Source organism: Vulpes vulpes, chromosome 14 (assembly GCF_048418805.1).
Source record: "Vulpes vulpes isolate BD-2025 chromosome 14, VulVul3, whole genome shotgun sequence".
Lineage (NCBI taxonomy): Eukaryota > Metazoa > Chordata > Mammalia > Carnivora > Canidae > Vulpes > Vulpes vulpes.
The window spans coordinates 85,699,580-85,722,592 of record NC_132793.1 but is presented as its reverse complement, the minus strand read 5'-3'; the positions used below and the strand labels follow the sequence as shown (position 1 = coordinate 85,722,592).

General features: G+C 50.5%; 1 protein-coding gene and 2 long non-coding RNA genes across 3 annotated transcripts in view; 1 reads left to right on the top strand and 2 right to left on the bottom strand.

The window, feature by feature from the left end:
• KLF13 (KLF transcription factor 13) overlaps positions 1–18,066 on the top strand; it is a 50,114-nt gene extending 32,048 nt beyond the window's left edge. Inside the window, exon 2 of the mRNA XM_025986408.2 lies at positions 12,101–18,066. Coding sequence (XP_025842193.2) covers positions 12,101–12,390 — 290 coding nt within the window. The 3' untranslated portion in view covers positions 12,391–18,066. The remainder of the gene's footprint in view (positions 1–12,100) is intronic.
• Positions 3,092–6,627, bottom strand: LOC140595456 (uncharacterized). Its single transcript, XR_011997071.1, has 3 exons — positions 6,423–6,627; positions 5,481–5,781; positions 3,092–4,184 (listed from the first exon to the last, which is right to left on the bottom strand). It is a non-coding gene; the product is annotated as an uncharacterized lncRNA (long non-coding RNA).
• On the bottom strand, positions 16,993–22,418 carry LOC140595457 (uncharacterized). Its single transcript, XR_011997072.1, has 2 exons — positions 19,166–22,418; positions 16,993–18,915 (listed from the first exon to the last, which is right to left on the bottom strand). It is a non-coding gene; the product is annotated as an uncharacterized lncRNA (long non-coding RNA).
• Positions 22,419–23,013: the final 595 nt, after the last annotated feature.

Below are 23,013 nucleotides of genomic sequence, written 5' to 3'. Positions count from 1 at the left end.
GGTGGGGGACCTCTAGAGCCTTTGTGTGGGGTGGCTTCTGGCTGCCTGCTGGCAGAAATTACTAGTATTTTATTATTGCTGTTTTAAATGGGACCTTGGGAACGGAAATTTTCAAATGTGTTTTTAACCCTAAGCAAAAGGGGGGAAAACACCTTTGTGAAATTTCTGGCATGTGCTCTTTTGACCTTTCTAGGCACATGCACTCATGCATGTCAGTTAGTGCTACTCCCTCACCAGAGGCCAGAGGTGCTGAGTCCTATGGAAGCATGTCCAGTTCCTGAGCTGGACCGTGGGTGAGCTGTTACTATTTTGTGACAAAGGTTTATAATATGTCTACTTAAATACACCTGTATAGAGAGACATGTATACATCCCATTTCATGAGATAACATGAAATGCAGCTCAGTTGGAAAGTACAGGAATGCAGAAAGGACTATCACACATGAATCCCATCTTGTCATGATAATGGATGTGTTTCCTTCCTGCCGTTCTGGCTATGTAGCATGTGCATTTCCTGCAGGCATTGGGAACAGTGGGGCTCAGTGGCTCGGCAGTTTGTTTTCTTGGTTGGTCTGTGCTAATAGGACTACTTATATGTGGACCCCTGTCTGTGGCTTCTGAGACTTCATAAAGAGACAGCTAGGCAGCCTCCATGCTGACCCATTCTTTGTCTCCTTACCTTTTGACGCTTGAAGCCTGGTTCCGGTGACCTTAGGGGTGACAGCAAGGAGCACCAAGCCACTGACATCCCACCTCAGGATCTCCCTACTCTGGGCAGCTTGTTCCAGCTCTTGCTGGCCCTCCCTTGGCATCAGGCTAACCCAGGGTAGCCCTGGGTCATAGAGTCCCCTACAGAGCTGTCACTTGAAGAAGAGGACACTCTGGGAGCCAGTAGGGATTAGAGTACAGAGTGGCATCTGCTTCCCTTCCTGGACGGTACACTCCAGGTCAGCTCCCTTAGTGACCTGTTCAAGGTTAGGCAGAGGAACAGGGTTGAGCATGAGACAGGACGGGTGGAGGAAGGGATCGGCTCAGAGAAGCAATGGGCAGGCCGTGGGATGGGGAAGGGGCTGGACTCTGTGCCCTGAACCTGAAACAGACCTGGGGATGTTCTTCTTTCTACACAACAGTGTGGGTTCCTGCAGGTGGGGAGAGGGCTGGCTGGTGAGGATGGCAAGTGGTCACCTCCTTTCTGGCAACATTACTCAGATTTACTGAGGAGCAAGGCCTCTCTGGCTTACTGTTGTAGTATCCCGTTCTCTGCAGGTGGTTTTTTGAACAAAACAGTTTTCCTAGAACATACCAGGTATAAATCACTCCAAGTGGCTGAAGCTGTAGTGGGTCTAGTGACCTGGGCTACTGATGGAGAGGCCCCAGGAGCTTTCTGGGCTCCTCCCTGAGTGTCTGAAGCAGTTACTTGGCATTTTCAGCTGTTCTAGAAAAGGTAGGTCAGTGACTGGCTTTTTTTTCCTTTTTTTTTTTTTTTTGCCTCAGCTCCCTCAAAAACCAAAAGCATTTTAGGACTAGAGAAAAATGGCTTGTTTTTATTCTGATTTATATGCTTTATGAAACCAGCTCTGACAAATACCTTGTTTTGCTATGTTCTCTTTGAAACCTTGTGACTTACTTTTTTTCTTTTCCCCCTGAGGGAAACTGGCTGCTGCTTTGGGTACCAGGAGCAGGCCAAGTGTAGGTGCTGGTTTAGGGGAAGAGCCTCTGCTCCCCAGGGCCACTTCTTAGCTCCATTATTTTGAGTCTGCTGCCTCACAGTGCTCAGTCCTTCTCAGGCAGGTAGGCAGGTAAGCAGGGCCTCTTGTAGAAGAGCTACCCGGTTCATCCACATGTTAGGTGTGGCCACATGCCACAGAAGGCTGGTGACTACCTGTCAAGGCCCCCAGCAGGTAGAATGGCCCAGTGCTACTTGACTGGGTGGGGGATGATGCTGGGGAACTCCCTTCCCTGGGAAGCTGGGAGCCTCAGGGTACCAAGGGTGGCACTTCATTCACACCATTGTGTGCTGGGCATCAGGGCCTCCATCTGTGAGATGGGCCCTTGGCCTTAATGCTCCCTCTTCTGCTCCTCCCCACCCCCACCAAGGACCCAAGGACGCTAATGGCTGGGGTCAACCTGAGCAGCTTGCCGTAGCAGTTCCTGCTCCACAGCAGGGAGAGGCTGTGGTAATGTCTTCCTTCTAAGTGAAATTTAGACACAGAGGGCCCAGCCATTCTGGGTGTGTGGCCTTGGTGAAGTTATTTTGACATTCCACCCTTAGCCCCCATCTCAGAGACAGGTTTCATCTTGACGCCCTTCTGTCCTTCAGGATAGAGTTACATGAGCTTGCATCTGTCCAAAGTCAAAACTGCGTACCTGTGAAGCTCTGTGCTTGCAGATGCCTGTGCTGTGCATTTTCCTCGCCTCTGGGGCAGCTGTGGCCAGGCTGTGTCCCTGTGGGCCAGGCCCACCCAGAAGGCAGCGGGGAGAGGCAGAGGGTGAGGAAATGAAGGCTGGGGCAAGGGTGTTGGGGAGACACAGGAAGAGGAAGTGGAACAGAATGGTTGCCCAAGGCTCTCCAGAGAAGGGCCCCTCCCTTGGTTGCCTAGAGTCCTGGGTGTGGGCATGGGGCCTTGGGGTGGTGAGTAGGGCAGCAGTTCTCTCTGCTCCGCACCCTCCCCTGGGGCCCTGGCTGACCTTGATGAGTTTCCTTTCTTTGGGGAGGGGGTGGTGTGCGTGGCCTCAGGTTGGATTATCTGTATCTAGGAGCACCTTGGCTTCTCCACGAGTCCCTGCAGACCCCCCTGGTGCCACCCCAGACGTCACAGCTCCACACAGCCTGCCTGAGGCTTTTTTGCCCCGGCCCCCCACACACACCCAGCCCCCGGTCTTTCCTTCTTCCCTTCCCTTCCCTTCAGTCCAAGAGCAAACCCTTTCCTAGAAGCCCACACCGTCCCCTAGTTCCCACTTCCTTACCAGCCCCTGGCAGAGGGGACCAGTGCACTGGTTCTCCTGCCTTGAATGTATGGCCTGTATCCTGACAGTGGCTAACTCACCTAGCACACCTGGCACATCCTTGGAGGCTGGTTCTCTGCCGTCCAGTCGTAGGAGGGTGGCCCCAGGCACGTGGTATCTAGGAGGCTGGAGGGGCCTCTCACACCTACAGTTACAGATCTGATGAGTCTGCTGCTGCTCACCTTCTTCCCCCTTGTCTTCTAAGTCACACCAGGTCTGTGAAACTATCAGGGAGCACCCTCCAACAAAACAACTGGCAATAAAACCCATGGACTTGAGCCCTGGAAGTCCTGCCTCAGAAACACCTTCCAGCAAGGTAGATTGGGCCTCCTCACCAGTTTTGAGTTTCCCCTCTGTCAGGGAGCTCCCTTGCCCCCTCCCCCCATTCCCAGGAGGATCTATTTTAAGGGGAGCTCTCAGGATTGCATTTGGAATATGCTGTGATGTGAGTGTGCCTGGCCAGGAAGGCATAGAATATTGGCCCATGTGATGTGAGTGTGCCTGGCCAGGAAGGCATAGAATATTGTTTCTTCAACTCCTGTTTGAAAATTTGCATTATTTGTGTCTAGTGTTTCCTAATTTGCTGTGGATTCTTGTTTTTGATTTTTTGAATAGGTAATAAATACGTTAGCGTGTTTTGAAATCCAAGAAATTGAAGCCGTTTTCAAGATTTCCTCCAGCCTCCCAGCCCTCTGTCACCAGGTCATCTCCATTCTGACTTTCTTACATATGTTTCTGCACAAATGCGCAGACACTTAGGTGTACACACACCGTTTATTCTCCTATTTTACACATTCTGCTCTAAACCTCACTTTCTTCCCTCAGCAGTACCACTTTAGAGATCTTCCCCTGTCAGTTCAGAAGGAATCCATTCCACTTGTTCAGAGTATTCCATTATATGGGCGTTCCAGAATTGACTTATTAACAGGCCTCCGTGGAAGGAAGGACGTGAGTTGTTTAGAGGCTTTTGCTGCCTTGAATAATTAGGCACATATTCCATTTTGTAGCTGTGCAGAGATGTGTATAGAATAGGTTCCCAAAAGTTGTTTTGTGGCGTCAAAGGTGGCACACATTTGTAACTATGAGTAGTGTCGCCAAGTTGTCCTCCGTAGAAGTTGGGGCAATGTGTACTTCCATTGGTGAGTGTGAGAGTAGTTCGTGTTCCTGCAGCTTCGCTGCCTAATAGGTAAAAAAATAGGGTTTCAGTGGAGTTTAGTTTGCATTGGCATTCTGATGGGGGAGGCTGAGCATCTCTGCAGATGCTGGGAGTCCTTTGTGTTCTTTTTACCAACTACCTAACAGCCTTTGCCCATATTTCTGTTAGGTGTTGGTTTTTCCTCTTCTGCACCCTCTTTATGTATCAGAAGGTAGGCCTTCCTGGTGTGAGCTGCAAATATTTTTTCCTTGGATTATCATTTATCTTCTACCTTTGCTTCTGGTGGCTTTGTCCTTGGAGAAGTATTTTATACTTTTGTAGTCAAATTTATCAGTCTTTTCATTTATGGCTACTGGAGTGATTGATAGAAAGAACTTCTACCTAGCATGGTCCTTACTTTCTTTCCAGATGCTACTTAGCTGTCCTTAAACATTTTTTTAGACCCTCTCCCCTCCACCCATATGAGATGTTCATTTACACTAAATGTTTCCCACTGTTTTAGGGTTTAGTTCTGGCATTTCTGCTCCTGTCCACTGGTCAGTTATCACCTCATGTGGCAGTATGTTGAATATCTAATGGTCCACATCATTCTTTATTAGTTTTCCTCGCTATTTCTATTTGTTTGTTTCTCTGTAGGAATTTTAGGATCAAATTACCCTACTCCAAAACAAAGCAAGGCAACACCAAAAACGCCTACTTTAAAAATACACTTGTATCAATTGTAGAAAGGTAGATTTTGTTTTAACTGTGTCCCCAAGGCTATATGTCGTAGTCTTCAACCTCTCCTTATATCCTGCCAGCTCTGGCTCCTGCAAGAGTGAGTGTAAGGCAGCATGTGATTAGCAACACTCCTATACCCCATAACAGCAGCAGGAGACCAGGGTGCCCTGGGGCAGGGGCAAGGCCAGGGCGGGGAGGGGGGGGGGCAGTTCCAGCAAAGATGAATACTCACTGGTGTGGGGCTTCAGTGTGTAACCAGTGGTTCCCACCATGGTCATTTGCCAGTGGCTTGCTCATGAGAGCCCCTCTCAGGGGGCTCAGGGGCCCAGGAGCAACCCCCCCTTCCAACCAGTGATAACAGTGTCTCTCATATGGGCAAGTATGTGCTCCCACTTAAACCTTAGAGTAACTGTAAGAAGGAACAGACAGGATGACAGCCCCTGAAGCCATCAATAAATGAGCAGGGATGGGGGGTAGGGCAGGGGCTGACCACTTTAGCAGTGGCTTCCATTCAGAAAGCACCTCTCCTGCTACAGGCAGAGTCCCAGGGAAAGAGGGGTCCCCACTGAGTGGCACCTCTCCCTCCTGCTGGGCCTCACCTCTCTCCTGCTGTACCACCGTGGGTAAGGGCTTCCAGCTGGGGCTTCCTAGGAGGTAAAGCATCTTCATGACAGCTCCATGGGGGTCTGTAAGCCACGGACATTTTCAGTAATGAGTGGAGTAGCCAGTGGCCTCTGGATGAAAGGAAAATCTGCTTTCTGCCACAGGGGACAAGCCTTTCTGCTGACCTGGAGTCTGCCTGTGGACCTGGGTTTCCTTGGTGGCTGGCAGCTGATTGGCTCCAGTGGCTGGCCGCCTGCCAAGCTGCCCCAGAGTGGGAGGGTGAGCAGGAGGGATTCCCTGAAGTGAGAAACATGGCAGTGTTGAAGTGGGGAGCTGGAGGTGGCCACATGCCAGTGGCCGCAGATCAGAGCTATCTGTTGATGAATGACAGCCCATTTGCTGGCAGTGAATAGCCAAGACCTGGGTGCTGGGGCCTGGGAGCCTGGGAAAAGCTGTATCTCTGTGGAAACCTCTCTTTGTGCCTCCCTCTGACTCTCTGACCAGCCCTGCCCTTCAGAACCTTCAACTCCCCACACACATACCCATGTGGATTCCTTGTGCTCACTGAGGTCTGTTCATGTGATTTCAGTCGATGGATCCATCTGCCCTTCTCTCTGGGGGCCTTCGGTTCAGAGCTGCATCCCCTCCCTTCTTTCTCCCACAGAGGGGAGCTCAGCAAGCCTTCCTAGAGCCCTGGCTGGTATAGCCAGCCTGAGCTGAGAAGAGCCAGCAGGAGGCCTGGGGGCCAACTGGGCAAGGCACTTAACTGCCCACAGGCAGAAAAGGCTTTAGTCTACAGACTTTATTCTGGCCCTGGCTCCTTGTGAAGCACTGGGAGGCAATGCAAAAGGACCCCCCAGACTGCCCACAAGAGGCCCCCCAGATAGAAAAGAACTGCCATGTGCAGGTGCTGTTGGAGCCAAGAGGGACCCACTCACCTGTAGGAGTTGGCAGTTTGGCCAGAACTGGTTGAAGCAATTGAGATAATTGGGAGCATGCCCTTTGGACAGGAGTCAGAGCTGGATGGAGTCTCACTGTGGCAGGAGCCTGAGCTAGAACATGCACACTTCCCAAGCAGTACCTGCAGGCTGCCTGGAAGGGGGCGGGGCAGGGCCCAGGGCTGGGTGCCCAGTCAGGGGCTCAGGCGGTAGGAAAGCCCCTGTGCTCCCAGTCTGGCCTCTTGTAGCTTCTGGGAGGAACAAGCTGTCCCAGCCCAGGCCTGTGGCTTGGGCAAGAGGAGCATGTGGGACGCAGTGTTCCCTGATAAGATGAGGCAATCACTCTCACAGCCTCACTGCAGCGCCAGAGAACATTTATGTAACCCCTGCCCTGCGCCCCATGAGCCCTTGGCCTTGGCGCCCCTGCCGCCCAGCTGCCCCTCTCTTACTACGCACCAACAGCACCATGCCCTGTATAGGCCAGTTATCCCGAGGCCCAGCGTCCTGGCCCTCACAGCCTGGCACCTGCAGGCCCCTCCCCCAGCTCCCCCCCCCTTGACCCCGGCCTTCCCCTAGCTTCTCTGCTTCCCTACCTCCCTGTGTACCCAGTACCCTTCATCTCACTCTGCCTTCCCCTCCCAAGGCCCTCTCACCGTTCAGCCCCACAGCCCTAATCCTGGTCCCGTGCAGCCCTCCCTTCATTGGAAAGAGAGGGCCAGGGGACTAGAGGGGGCCCATGCCAGGCTTAGGCTTCAGGCAGGAGGCTGCAGGGGGCTGAGCTCTTATCAGGGTTCTGGAATCCTCCATCAGGTCACTTCTGAGCTAGACTGAGCACTCCCCTTATGATGACCCTGTGGTACTATTGCTGCCTATCTATCACATGCCCAAGAGGAAGCAGATGCAGAATTTAAGCCCAGCAGAAGGGATGCTAGGGTTCATTGAGTCTGGGCCAACTTCTCATAGGGCCTGGACCTGCTCCAGCCTGGGTGCGCTCCCTGTGTACTAACTCAGCCCAGTCACACCAAACTTGAGGTCCTTAGAAGAATGAGGCCCAGGGACACCTGTAGGTACCTGAGACCCCTCTAGGAAGCCATAAGGTCAAAACTATTTTCAAAATAATAACATTATTCTTTTTTCTCTAAAAGAATACAGTGGAATATTCCAAAAGCTACATGATGTGTGATGACATCATCCCTCTGACAGCTACTGGAATAGCTGTAGTTTTTAGTTTAAATTGTTTTGTTTAATTTCTAGTATGATAAATATCAATGGATATAGTCCACATAAATAGTCTTTGGATCCCTCTCTACAAATACGAGAAACACCGTCATGGATGACTGTTTGCCTGTCTGGCTTGCTTTCCCCCACCTGTTCTCAATTCTCCTGGCTGTTCCTCATTAGCCTCCTGGGTGCTGCTTGCATGTCACCATGTAGAGGCCAGCCCAGCCAGACCCTGGTGCTGCTCCTTGCCAGCATGAATCATAAGTGTTTTCTCCATCTGTTTGTAGACCAGTTTATTGCCATCTGCCCTCCTGGAATGGGCTGACAGAGGTATAAAGGATGAAACAGGGAGGACCCTGTCTGCATAATGACCCAGTCCCCAAGGCCAGTCATTGGATCCATGTTCAGTAAAAGTGCCAAGCTGCTGATGCCCAGACAGACCAAGAGCCGTGAGTGGCCTAGGGGTGATCCCGAGCTTTCCCTACCTTCTGCTGCTCTAGGCTCCTTGGTACCAGCATCCCATCCTACTGGATGCTGTAGTTGTTTACGGCCTGACATCATTGTAACTAATCTATAATTACACCCTATAATGCCTCCCAGAGCTGCAAGCATAAGGACCCTAAAAAGGATAAGCCCCCCTGTGAGGGCCCAGGGCTTATTAGAAAGCAAAGGTGACTTTGAATTTGGGTTCATCCTCCCCTACTCCCACCTCAGGCCTAAATTTAAGAAGACACAGATGACAAAAAGAATGGATAAGAACAAACATAATAACTTAAACATTTCAAGGGTAAGCATTTGGCATGTGCCAGGCACAGTGCCACGATCTGGTTGCATGTGACCCCATGGTACAATCACCATGTGTACCCCACTTTGGGGATGGGGTAGTATATTCATTTCCTATGGCTGCCATAACACATTACCATAAACTAGGTGACTTTAAACAACAGGAATGCACTTTCTCACTGTTTTAGAGGGCAGAAGTCTAAGATCAAGGTGTTGGCAGCTCACTCCTCTGCTGACCTCTGTTCTTTCTGACAGCTCTCCTGGCAGGGGGGTGCGGGTGGAATCCATTTCATGCCTCTCTCCTAGTTTCTGGGGCTGTCTACAATGCTTGGTGTTCCTTGGCTTTTGATGTATCACTCCAATCTCTTCTGTCATTGCTTGGCCTTCTCTTCTATGTCCTTTCCCCTTCTTTTCTAAGGACAATTGTGATCTCATTAAAGATCCTTACCTTAATTATATCTACAAAGACCCCTTTTCCAAATAAGAAAAAGGATTTGAGGATTCCTTGGTTCAAAGCAGTAGGACTTGGATGTCTTTTTAGGGGGGGCACTCTTTACCCTACCACAGAGGTACTTACCTGAGGCTGGATCATTAATACACTGTGAAGATAGTTCTATGCCTCATCCGTCAGACTTGGCACACCAAACTCTTCAACTCAGCACCCAGTCACATAGAAATGAAACCACTGTATTTAATGCTGGACTTTTCAAACATTTAGTGACCATTGTGTATTGTGAAATTCCTAGAGTGGACTTAGCATGCATCATTTCTCAAAACTTTTTTGTTGACAAGAGTTTTTCCTCTGAGAACAGATTAACAATGTATTTAATTCGCTTTTAAAACAACAAAAATCCTGTTCCCAGTGTAGCCTCACTCCACAGCACTGCTCTGATTTTAGTTGTCTTGGTGATTACTGACATAAATAACCTATACGATTTTTTTTACTGTTTCTTGATGTATCACATTTAGATTTGATCTGTTATCTCCCTGCCATGAAATTTAAGGATTTACCTCATTCCTACCCCTCCCCTCCTCTCCTCCTGAATTGATGGATGTATTATTCAAATTTTTTTTATTATCCTTATAACTTTAACCTCATTTAGACATTTCCTTTGTTCATATGTGTGTTCCTACCATTTTCTTAAATCTACATTCTCTACCGGGGCCATGAGTCAGTTGTATGGGTTTTGTCCTTAACAGTGATTCTAAACACTGACAACTAACTAGTGTGCTAGGGTTCACATGACCATGACTGTGAAAGGATTGCTTCCATATGCCAGGGCCTGTGCAGGGATTTCATTCCCTCCTGCTGCCTCATGGGGTTGTTGTGAAAGATAAATAACATAACATACAAAAAGCCCCTTAATCAGTGTTTGGCTCAGAGCTCTTCCCTGATTGCTCATAGTCTTGTAGCATTTTAGTTTGCTTCAAATTTAGACCCCAGTTTTTTGCATGTCTTCTGTTTTTCCTGGAGTTTCTAATTGCCTCTTTTTTTCCTTTTAACCAAAGAATTGTATGTGCCTTTACTGTGTCCTGAAGTTTATTCAGCCTCTTAATCATACCTCTGATGCATGGAACTCACTTTCTTAGAACTATCCCCCTGTGAATCCTGCCTCGGTGGTCCCCAGGTCTCTGCTTCACTCTCCTGAATGCTCTTCATTTTTCACTCACTTCTCTGACTTCTTGTTGTTGTTGTTGTTGTTGTTTTTCTCATTTTTGCTGCAGTTTGAGAGCTAAACTTAGAAGACTCTATTTCTTTGTCATCTAGAATCCTGTGTGATTTATGAGAAGTCTAGTGTTCCCTTACAGGAACCTTATTCCCTTACAGGTAACTTGGTGTTTGTTTCTCACCTCTTTAAGAAGTTTTGTGGTATCTTTTTACCCAGTGTTCTGACATTGCAGAATTTCTCACAGCAGGAGCCTTTACTCACTACCCTGCCCACCTCTGTGCTAGCCCATTCCATGTTAGTCTCCTGTGTTTTTTTATTCTGACATATACCATTTTCTTGTTTCTTTGGTAATTTGTTCTCTTCCCTCTTTTTCTGTTGTTTTGTTTTTTAAACGAACTGAAATTAGTTAAATATTGTATCGCCGGGATTGGTTCCCTGTAACTCTGAACTATCATTTGTAACTTGTAGATAGGTTTGGGAAATGATGGTTTCCTCTCCTACTTGATTTTGAATCTCCCCCCTCCAACAAACGCCCTTTCTTCCTCCCCCCAAAAAAAACCAGAAACAAAAACAGAAACCGGTAAAATGAATGAGAACATATACAATCACATATATAGCTCTTAGTTTCAGCATTACTAGGAGACAGAGAACACAGCAACATTCATGTTTTAGAGCTCTTTTGATGTTCCATTTTTCTGGGATATTTACTTGAGTATATTTCTAGCTTTTCTGTGGAATTTTTGTTTGGGTAATAATACTCTCCATTTCTAAATACTATTTTTTGTTCTCTCCACTTCCTTTTGATGGTGTCATGTTTGCTTTATGCATGAATTTTGTCTGAAATTTCTCAGAATACTAATTAGAATTTTTAGGTTGACATCCTCTTCTGTCTCCTGACTTCACTCTTTTTCCTCTGGAGTAAGCTTGTTTTGTTGCTCATGGACTTTTCCCTTTCATGCTGTTGGTTTTCATTGGCCATCTGGCCATCCTTGGGTGTTTATTTATATTTAAGGTTGATGTGCTCATTTAGGGTGGGTGGTATGGATTTCCTCTTCCAGGTAAAGGTGGGCCAGCTTCAAGGACTGGCTGTCGGCTTTAGGGCCAGAGTTGGGGAGGGAGTGGAAGGTAAAGAGTTGAAAGGGTGTCTGTGTGGCCACCCTCAGTGCCATAAGGGCTGCATTCTGGGATGCCAGGAGCCTCTGCTGGTTCTCTCTGATCAGCTGATGTTTTTTTGGAGGTTTTCTGTGTGTGTGTGTGTGTGTGTGTGTGTGTGTGTGGTTTAGGGTTTGCCAAGGTAAATGCTGGCCCTGTTCCTTGCTCTGAGCAAGGGATGGGATAGAGGTAGGGAGGTGCTGATTGCAGCCTACTTTTGTTACCTCCCTCTCATGGAGTGTTCTAAGTAGCCATCCTTGTCTGTCTCCAAGCTTGGGTCTGCAAGAGCCTGTTGTAGTCTCCTGCTCTGCTGTTGCCTGTTGGCCGCATTGGAACTGCTGTAAGAGAAGAAAATTACCTGGTCTTGGCGCGTCCTGTTATAAATGAGGAAACTGAGGAGGAGTGAGAATGGTGGCAGACCATTTGGGTTTGGGAATTGTCTCTTGGCCCTCGAGGGTGTGGGGCTCTGGAGTGTGGTTCCTGTAGGGCTAGTGTGGGTCCTCTCCCGCGCTTCTACGGTTTAGTCCTGGTTCCCAGTCTTTGATTCTGAAGATGGGCCTGAGCTCCCTACAGGCCAGAGCCAGGGGATCTGCACAGGCTGTTGGGTGGCATGCTCCCTGGCTGGCACCACCACCACCAGAGGCCTTGGGCCCTGCCACCACATTACCCGAGATGCTGCCATTTCATCCGCTGCCTTCCTTGGGTGCTGGCTGGAGGGCACTGGCAGGGCATTCCTTTGCCCCATGGGTTTGTTGCAGAGGGAGGGGAGGCAATTGGGGTGGGCATGGGGGAGCGGGCTTGCAGGAGGGCAAGGCCAGGCGGGTACTGACGCTCGGCCCCTGTCGCCCGCAGGTGAGAGGCCCTTCGCCTGCAGCTGGCAGGACTGCAACAAGAAGTTCGCGCGATCAGACGAGCTGGCCCGGCACTACCGCACACACACCGGCGAGAAGAAGTTCAGCTGTCCCATCTGCGAGAAGCGCTTCATGCGCAGCGACCACCTGACGAAGCACGCGCGCCGCCACGCCAACTTCCACCCGGGCATGCTGCAGCGGCGCAGCGGGAGCTCGAGGACCGGCTCCCTCAGCGACTACAGCCGCTCGGACGCCAGCAGCCCCACCATCAGCCCGGCCAGCTCTCCATGAGCCGGGCCACCGCCCCGCCCCCCGGCAGCAGCACAGCCCCGCCCAGGGCCCCGCCCCCTCCCTGGGGCTGGCCGAGGACCCTCCACCCCCACTACAGCCATGAGCAGATGCTCGCCCTTCTATTCCTGATGCCGTGTCTTTCCCTTTTGTAAGAAGAAAGAAGAGAGAACTTTATGAAGTCAATAACAATAACACAACAATTTCTTCACCTCAGGTGTCAAATTTGTAAAAAAAAAAACAAAAAATTTTCAAAAAACACCATTCATAAATTGCACAATAGACATACCCACAAAGGTGAGATTCAGTGGTGTTGAACCCCCCCCCCCTTTCTCAGGGATGGACATGTTCCACAAGGTCAGTGAGGACACCCCCTTCCTGCCGCCTTATTCTGTACATAGATTTGCACTCTGGAGTTTTCTGTTAGGTTCAGGGACACACTGGGGACAGAGACAAGCAGTGCAGGTGCAGCTCAGCATCCAGCCTGTGGGTGAATTGGTCGGTCCGTCCTGCATGGATGTGGTCACTGACACTTGCTTTCAGGCCATATTCCTAAGCTGAGGGCCTCCCCACCAGCCTCTGCCCCAGCAGCCCGGCCGGGCTCAGGACATAGATGTTCAGAGGGATGCCTTAAGCTGTACCGGGCAGAAGAAGCACTCCACCTGGGGAGCCCATTTCCCTCTCCCTGCCTCCAGGAGCTGCCTTCTGGGCCTCTCAGAGCCCTGGAAGCAGAGATGCAAGCCCTGATTCATCAGCCTGCTGCACCACCTAAAGTCCGTCGTGAGGGGACCTTGGGGCCATGTTCGCCCTGCCCTTGGCCTGCTTGAGGTATGTGCTCCACGGAGGGACACCTCCTATCCTGTGTCCTGCAGAAGACACATGGGGACCTCTCGCTATTTCACATTCTCTGACTGGAAAGTAGAGCCTGGGAATCCCGGTCTTCTTCAGAGATGTCTGCAAGTGTCTCCAGTCCCTGTGTTCTCCTGGACCGGCCCTGCTACCAAGACACCTTTGTTTGGAATAGCAGGGAAGGTTGTTGGGCCCCCTGGCCAGAGGCCCAGTGTGTGTGGCCGTGCATGTGGCAGTGCTTGGTGCTTCACAGAGACTGTTCTGTAGCAAGAGACCGGAACATTGTGACTTGGAACTTTTCGGGAGTGGTAAAGCAGATGTAGTGGGAAATGCTGTTGGAGAATGTGCATTGTTTCCTCCCCAGGGAACACCAGACAGAAAGTTGTGGGAAATACTTTGCTCACACCCACTATGTTCCCAGCTCAGAATTAGCAAACCTCCAGCTTCTCCATGAGCTTTGCATGCCCTGGACTTCTCCTGTTGCCTCCCATAATTCTCCTGCCTGGGCGGCCCCAGCCCATACCTGTCTGTGGCACCTCAGGGCTGTGGGTGCTCCATCACCAGGTTCTGCCGGGGAGAGGAGGAGCAAAGAGCTAAGCACTTTGTCTTGGAGCCCCAGCTTGAGCCCAGCTGGGGTCTGAGCCCTGGCAAAGCAATCAGGCTGGGCTCCAGCGTGCTGCTCCTCTGCAGACATTTGGAGGTTCCTCCTCAGTGCTGCTGTCCAGGCACTGCCCTTCCCTTCCTCCTCAGAGTTCGGGCCTGTAAATACAAGCCCCCAGGACAGTGTGTGTGTGTGTGTGTGTGTGCGCGCGCGCGCGCGCGCGCGCGCGCGCGTGGGGGAGGGAGGGGGAGGGGGGTTTGGGGTGGACTCGGGGTATTTTGCAGAGACCTCTGCTCTTTTTGGTGAGGAGGAATGACCCTTGGGACCTCAGAGGGCTGTAGATGGGCTTCCTGGGCCCAGAGTGCCTTGGTTGTGGCCATCCTGCTTGCACCCTGACCTACAGGGCATGGGGTGCAGCACAGAGAAGCCCAAGGGACCCCGGCCTGGCTGGTGCTAATCGCCCTTGGCTGCAGCTTTAGGCCAGCACCCTCTGTCCATAGTGACCACAAGGATGGCAATCTGCTGTCTGTAACACTTGGATGCCCCTTTCTAACTCTACTGTGTGTCACCTAGGATTAGCCAGTGGCATGGTGGTGGCTTCTGAGTAGCATGTTAGGTACCAAGTTGGGCAGTAGCATTGTTACTGCTGTGGGTGGAAGCCCACAGGGATGGGGGTCAGATGCAGGGCTGACTGCCCTGGCTGCTGTGTCCCATTTGGGCTGCATGACAGCCCTGCTTGCGTTTGATCTGGGAGAGAAGGTAGAATATCCTATAGAGACCTGGACAGAAGAGCACCCTGAGTGCTTGGGGTGAAAGATCTTCATGCCCAGTTCCAAAGTGAGGCCTGGAAGGCCCTCGGAGGCCCCTCCCAAAGTTGTTTCTGTGTGAGGCATAGAAAGCCACACTGAATACATTTCACGTCTCAGGAACTCACATTCCAGGTTCAGGAATTTTATTCCAAAGTCCTTTGGTGTGCTCACCGTCCATGGGTCCCCGAAGGCAGGGAGAGGGAGCTGTGTGTCTCTGGGAGGCCACACAGTGCTATCCCCTGGAGGAGCCAGGTTTCTCCTTGTGATCTGCCCACTGGCATCTCAGAAGGAGGGTTTCTAACCCCACATCTGTCTGCACATAGGAAGGGGAGTAAGGACTCTAAACCCAGTCATCTTGGAATAAAAGAAGAGCTGGTTTGTTTTAGCGGCGGGGTGGGGGGTGGGGGAGGGAACACGGGTGTTTGCTGTTTCCAAAGAGAGCACTTAATTTAATTTTTCCTCTGAATGACCCAGGGCTGTTCCGTCTGATAGATGGAAAGGTAACATTGCCTTAAAACAGAAATATGCAGGCATTGGCTATTTTTGGCAAATGAGTGTGTCTTCATTCCCAAAGTGGTTCTGATCTAATAGCAGGGTGCACTCCTTCCACTCTGGGCCTGGCTTGGGAGGTGGGGCACCTGGAGGGAATTCCCTTCTGGCATCCCTGGGCACTTGGCCTGGAGCTTCCATCAGACCATCCTGACTCATCTGGGGCTGATATTCATCTCACTTGAAGGGTGGGAAAAATCCATGAGCCTCCAGCGAAGTTTACATGGGCTCTCACTGGCATCTGATCATCATGAAATGAGTGCTCGTGGAGGGGGGTGGTGGGCCGCGGAAAGCCACCTCCCTTGGGCCCTCACTGAAAGCAGTTATGTGGGGCAGACCTTCCTGAAACAGCCTGCATTTTCTTCTAAGATGTAGAATGTTTTCCCAGCCTGGGTCTATTTCAGGGTCTTTCATTTTTCTGGTTAATGGCCATGCTTGCTGGCTTCAATGTGATTGAAGAACCCATAGGACTCCTAGACAGAATAGAGAAAACTCAAACCTTTATTTTGTAGCAGACTTGTTCTCACAGGCCAAGGGGGCAGAAATCTCAAAATGAAGGTTGCCTGAACAAAGGGAAAGTTTCCTCCAAAAAGTCCTAAAACCATCCCTGGACTCAAGCATCAGGGGCTGCAGTTTAACTCACGTCCCAAAAAAGAAAGCCCCTTTTTGCGTCAGCCACATTTGGGGACCAGTTGTCGGCTCCCCCACAGGCCCACTGAATCCTACAGCCATCCAGAAAGAAACCTGAACACAGATGTCTCCACGAAGGACCCCGGGGTCCTCTTCTGTAGGGTGCTATGTAGGACCAGGCAGTGATGCCCTTGATGGGAATGTAGTCCTGGAGGTACCTTACCTGCCTCCCACCACACCCCCACAAATGGCACTGGAGGTGCAGGACACCACCCACCCTTTATTCTGAGGTCATGCAACATGGTAGGTGCAGCCACCAGGTGCAAACGTCAGTGGGACTGGGTCCCCAGATCTCACCTATGCCCTGGGTCACATCTTAGACCAGTGGAGAGTGACTTGGAGGTAGGGACAGGCAGGCCACAGGTGGCCCCCAGCCCACTTGTTGGGACATGAAGAGAGGGTTGGTGGCTTTCTGTGGTCCCAAGTGAAGTGTGGCAGAACTGGGGTCTCCAGTCAAGCTTTCTGCCATCCAGCCCAGAATCTACAGAAGACCCAGCCTCCTTTCTTGCCAGAAGCAGGTGCTAAGATGGACTGCACAGGGTCATAGCACACTCCCTAGGGACTTCATCCGTAGTCTCAGTGAGCAGGAGTGCCACCTAACAAGAAAGTGTGATCTGAGCAATAGCCTCCCCTTGTTATTTTGACTCCTGGTTTGGGCTGTTTACAAGGATCCTTGATTATTTTGACTTCTGGCAGGTATCACTGATTTTTTGTTGTTTTTAAACCCTTTTGCAAAAACTCAGTCAAAAACAGTGCTGGACGATATAAAGGGTCTGATGTAGCGGTCACATCGAAGACAGAGATGCTTCGTTGGTCACCCACATCTTCCGCTGCCCAAAGATTCTATATGTGAGTCTAGTGACCATATTTTCCAAACCTAAAATCAAGGATGTGGGTTGATGCTTTCTGAATGCAGGATTGCTCTGGGAGGAGCCAGCTCCTCCAGCTGACATTCCCAGTTCTGAGGCTTGGTTTCAAAGGTTTGTCCAAGACACATTCCAGAGAATTTTGTACCAGAATTTGGATGCACAGTCCAGCTTACTACTACTGATAAATGCCTGAACGTCATTTAGGGCAATGCCCTTTCCCCACACACTGTCATGTCCCTTGTTGGTTTGAAGATTGGATTTGGTGGGAACTGTGAGCCCCGGATCCGTGAGGGCAGAGGCGTGTACCTGTATGGCCTGCACTGACCCCCTGGAGCAATGTTGGCCTTGAGGTGTGGCCAGCTGGCCCTGCCAACCTCTCCACTTCTTATGCAGCTTTAAAACCTTACTACTTTTATTTAAAGATGAACAAGAGGAGAGTGGACCACATGTACAGCTTGCTCCAGGGGTGCGGGGGCATTTTCCTAGTGACGTTGACAGGATGCTGTACATGCTCATTTAGAAACCCAAGGATGTGAGCTGAATGCCTGCAGGACAACCACAGGTCTGGCAGGAGATCATCCCTCCCACTCAGAGCACAAGACCTGGGTGTACTAGCTGGATTTGTCCCCAGCCCGCCCTGTGTGGGAGGTGATGGGGCCACTTCCCAGTGTGGGGAGCGGTGTGGCAGCTGTACCCACTCAGGCTGCTGGTGTGCAGGCAGGCGGCTTCGCTCCCTAGCCTCACCCTGGAGAGTCATTGTGCCTAGTGCTGAGGATCTCAAGGGCTCAATGGTATCAGTGTGAGCTATGCATTGTGGGGTGTGGGGCTTGCTGTGTTTCCACATGATGGGGAATAGCTTGTGGGGGTGTGCCAGGTGCATGAGTCAGATACTCTCAAACCCACACAAATGACCCCTTCCTCATCCAAAGCCACTGATGGAGCTTCTCTGGAATCGTTTGCCAAAATCCCAAGGCAGACTCCAAGGGTCCAAGACCATTTCCATGGAGCATACGTTTTCCTTTTCTGTAGGAACTTTTTTTTTCTTTTTAACCAGCACCACACCATGCTTCCAAAGGCCACGTTTCATCTTTCCTGGATCACTACAGTGAAGTATTACAGTTGTACAGTTCCCAATCTGGCCTTGGCTTGCTCGGATAAAACTTTGTATGTATTTTGTATGGCATAGATTCTATATTGTAATGATGTCCTATGCAAAAAAAAAAAATAATAACTAAATTGTAAATTTTATTGTTTTAACGTGTATGCATGTTTAGTGACGTTTACATTTTGAAATAAAATTTATGATTCATTATTTTATTTGCCAGAGTTGGTTCCTTAGAGAGGCCCAGGGTGGGGGAGGGGAGTGACCAAAATGGACCACATCAAGCACCTATATATGTATTTGGCTGAGGGGGCAGAAACCAGCCTGGAACTCTGCAGGTCTTCTACAGAAGAGGCTTTGCAGAGAGTGGCTATCCCCTCCCACCTACTCGGCCTATTTCGGCTTGTCACAGTCCCATTCCTCAACTCTACTCCCTCCCCTCACCCTAAGAAAGCTCAACCTGACAGTTGTATCCCCAAGAGCATCAAGGAGAAAGGTAGACCCTCAGGGAGGCAGTGATGGTGAGTTTCTGAGCAGGGCATAGTGACTGTCCTTGGAAGTCCCAATAAACACCTGAGCTTCTCTCCCCAGGCAGTAGCCCCATTTGTCAGCCCCAGTCACCCTAGGAAGTTCTGAAAGTCTGTCAGGTGCCTACCAGAGGTTGGCCTGCTCCCCTTACCCCTCTGCACAAAGTCCAAAGAATGACCTGTATGCAGCCATTGCAGTCCCTGAGGGTGGCTCTGGGAACTGACCCCAAAGCACGCTGCCACAAATGCCAGCCCAGAGCTGTGGGGACAGGTCTGGGGGCCCCAGGGACTGGCATGGTGTGTGTTGGTGCCAGAGCTTGTTTACATCTCCTGTGATCATTAACCATCCCTGGCTGCTCCCCCCAAAGGGCATTTCTGCAGCAGGCAGTGTAAAGCCTGCAGCTAGTGGGAAGAGATGGGAGATGGGGTCCGAGCATGGAGAGAAGGTACAGGTGCTGCCTGGCCCTCGCAGCCCCAGCCAGGTGCAGATGAGGGCTCCATCCGGGGATAGTGCAGATTCTTACATTGTCACCTGTCGTTTAGAGAGCACATGAAACACGGAGAACTGTAAAATAGTAGTAAGAGATTGGCATTGGAGTTGATCAAAGGTGATTTTTCCTAGAGCTACATCTACCCTGGCAGGCATTTCCTGATAAAATCTCTTCTGTATCATAGACTAGGAGGAGGGGATGCAAAGTGAATGCACTGAAGCACAGTGGAACTGTCAGGAAACTGTCAGGAAAACAAGAACAGTTTTCAAACAGGAGTCTTTTGGTGCTTACACATTCAGAGCCCAGTCTCGGTTGGAGCAATTTTCCCAGGACAGCCGTCATTCCGCCTTCTCAGAGACCATTTCTTTCTGCTCAGGACCTCCCTGATCGCACGCAGCAAGCCGGATGGATCCACTTCCATAAATAGTTGTGTGTTGAGAGGAACCCAAATACTTTAGAAATCCTGATGGGACGGGGGAAATGCAGCCATCACTTGTGACATCGCTACTGAGGTTTGCGAGAAGTTTTGGGTTCCTGCTGGGGTTCCTTTCCAGAAGATGGGGGCCTGGTATTCAAGGAGCCTCCATCTCAGGGCCCAGGAGCCTCCTGAGACCTTGAGAGGCCCTCAGTAGTGTAGAAAGAAGAAAATGGTCAAGCAGTAGGTTTTCCTGTGTTTAAAAAACACATGTATTAGTTTGTGTGGCATAAACATAGCACATCAGCAGTGGGGCGGGGGAGGGTCTGTGCTAATAGGATCTCAGAATTGAGCAGGGACTGGGTGTTGCAGAGTGGGCAGCCAGTCCCCAGACACTCCTTGCCGAACACTCTGCATTTTTATCAGAACCTCGCCTTACAGAGTCAGACTTGGGGCAGTTGTGTGAAGTATGCAGTGTGGGGAGGGTTTGCACAGTGACGGGAATGTAGCAGTTAATGTACTGGAGAACAAAGGATTCAACATGGCATCAAAGGCCAGTAGGATGACAGCAAGCCCCTGACCATAGCCAACGAGATGAAGTTTGCTTGCCCCAGATGAGACGGGCCCATCTTACCACCAATCTGGAAGACACCCAGCCTCTGGCTGGCTGGTGCTGACCTGCAGCAGGTCCTGGAGGGCTCAGGGCCTGGGAGCACCCTGGGAGTGCTGTCTTTGAGCAGGTGGCAGGAGGGGTGGCACCTGGTTGAGAGACTGTCCAAGGGCAGAGGCTGGCCAAAGCTAACAAACTACAGCAACTTACCATCATTTGGCACCAGCCCTGTAAGCAATGACCACCGCACTGCTGGAGGTATTCAAGCAGAGGCTGAAATGCTACCTGTCACACACGCCACCAGTCAATTCTGGATGGGAGCCCAGATAGTATGCAGAACTGAGGCCACAGCATCTTCTGGGGAGACCCAATGGGGCATAATCCTCTAAAGCTATCTCTTTGTGGCCTTGTCAGCCATCTTGGGGGTATGGCTGGTGTGTGGTGGGTTGGGCTGTAGAGGGCCTTGAATGATGGGTTAGGCTGTGTAATTCATTCTGAGGACTTGGGTGGCTCAGTTCCCCCTAATCAAACCTCATGCAGCCCATGATAAAATTCCTGCCATTAGCACCACTCCCAAGGCCTGAGTGCAAAGTGGGTTGGCCCAGTGATAGCACCTGGCTTCTACTGGCAGCACTGCCACCTCCACGCTGACTTTCCACCACCATGGATCAGAGATGCCGCAGCAGCGTCCACAGGAGAGGCTGGTTTGGATGGAGCTGATGTTGGGAGCATAGGGCCCATAGTAGTTTCTGATTCCTGCTGTAACAAACCACTGCCAACAGAGCAGCTTAAGGCAGGACATATTTATTCTTCAATAGCTCTGGATGCCAGAAATCTGAAATGAGTCTGATAGGGCTAAATCCAAGCTGTCAGCAGGACTAGTTCCCTGTGGAGCATCTGTTTCTTGCCCTTTCCAGCCTGTAGAAATCACCTACATTCCTTGACTCCTAGCCTCTTCCTCTATCTTCAGAGCAACTTCTCTTTGACTGCCCACCTGCCTCTTGCAAGGAAGGGCCTTTGTGATTCCATTTAGGCCCACCTGGCAAGTCCAAGATCACCTCTCCACCTACCCCAGCCCTGGTGGCCTTCCTGAACCCATTCTGAGCCCTGGGAGAGCATGGTGGCAGCACAGGTGACAGTGGAGAGACGCAGGGCTTGACCGACCCCTATGTGGTAGGAGCACCCTGCAGTTACACGGGAAATCAAATTGCACAGATCTCCTGTCACCTGCATGACCTGGTAGTCCTTCACAGAACTTTCCTTCAGTGGTCAGCTCTGAAACCTAGAAATGACAACCATGCAAATGTTAGTCACCGCACTGTAGTTATTTTTAAAGAAGTGATGGGTCCTCTAAGAACTGCAGCCCAGCTGACCTGTGGCACCTGGGGGGGCCTCAGAGGCATCTCTGAGCCTTCACCCCAGGGAGGTCCCTCCCTGAGCCCTGCCTGCCTTGGGGAAGCAGGCTTGGCGGGGTTCCAGTCACACTCGTGAAGTTTGCATGGAGTCACCAGATGTCAGGTGCCAATTCAGTGGGAATTGTGTGTGCCCAGACACCCGGCTCCCTCGGTCTGGCCTCCGCTCCCACTCGCAGCCTCCAAGGTGGCAAAGCAGTGAGGAGGCTCAGTCCTCCTGCAGATCCCTTTCCCGACCGCCCGCTCCACACCCTGGATGCAGCTGGCAGAGCAACATTACCCTCATTCGCCAGCAAAGCAGCACTCAGGGACTTAGTGTGCAGCTCTACCCCTGTCCCCGTCACAGTGTCTTGCACTCCCAGCCTCACAACAGGGCAGTTAGTCATTTATTAACTCCCCCCGGAGCCCTGGGTGAGTATCAACAATAAATAGCAGTATGATTTGCATAATCAATAGGCTTCCTCCGGGGAGTCAGCAGCACCCAGAGCCCCCCAACGAGGTATGCTTATGGATCCATTACTGCTTTTGGGAAAGGGTTACTGACAGCTGGCTCTGATGAACACCAGCTGCACCCTGTCTTCTGTCTGTCTCCCGGCCTTCCTAGCAACAAGCACAGTCTGGAGGTTTCATGGACACCGATCCAGATCCTAGGCTGGTCAGGGCAGGGCGCCCAGAGCAGGCATGGTGGCTCCATCCAGGCCTCTGCAGCTCTTTCCCGGCCCTGGTCCAGGGAATTTCTTACATGAACATTTCACCTTGGGAGGGAAGGTCAGCTGCTAGGGCTTGAGCCTTGACTGTAATGGAAGCACAAACCCCACATCTAGGAGAGTGGATGTCTCTAGTACAGAGGTCCCAGGCTGGGTGAGGCCCACAAGACCAATGAGAGCAGTGATCAGCTCTGCCTGGGTGGGGGTGGGGAGATCAGAACTCACCGTTCCAGGGGCACCTGGGTGGCCTGGTCAGTTGAGCATCCAACTCTTGATTTTGACTCCAGATGTGATCTCCAGGTTGTAGGATCGAGCCCCATAAAGGGCTCCTCACTGGGCATGGAGCTTGCTTAGGATTCTCTCTCTCTGCTCCTCCCTCCTCTGTGCTCTCTCTCCATCTCTTAAAAACAAACAAACAAAAAATACCTCACCCCTCCATTACATATATTCTTGTGAATGCAGCGAATATTAAGTAATGAAACACTTAGGAGTAAAGTGGGTAAAGTGTCTGCCTTTGGCTCAGGGTCATGATCCCAGGGTCCTGGGATCGAACGCCACCTCAGGCTCCCTGCTTAGTGAATAACCTGCTTCTCCCTCTCCCTCTGCTCCTTCCTACCACCCCCACCCAGCTTGTAGTTTCTCTCTAATAGAAATTTTTTAAAAAATACTTAAAAGAAAATAATTTGTTGAAAACACCAAAATGTTTAACATGGTGTAAACAGGGATAGGGGATTGGCTAAGTGAACTATGTAACATTCACTATTTCTAGTACCCAATATATTATTAAGTAAAAAAGGGCAGGTAATAAAACAGTTTGCAAAGTATAATCACATGGTATTTAAATTTTTTCTCTATAGTTATATAATTGTGTGTATGTATATATGCACAGAAACATTCCTGGTAAAAGACAAGACTCAAGCAGTTTTATCTTTAAGCAGTAGAAATTACAATATATTTTTACTTACTTCTCTTGTATATTTTTGTTTTCTTTTTTT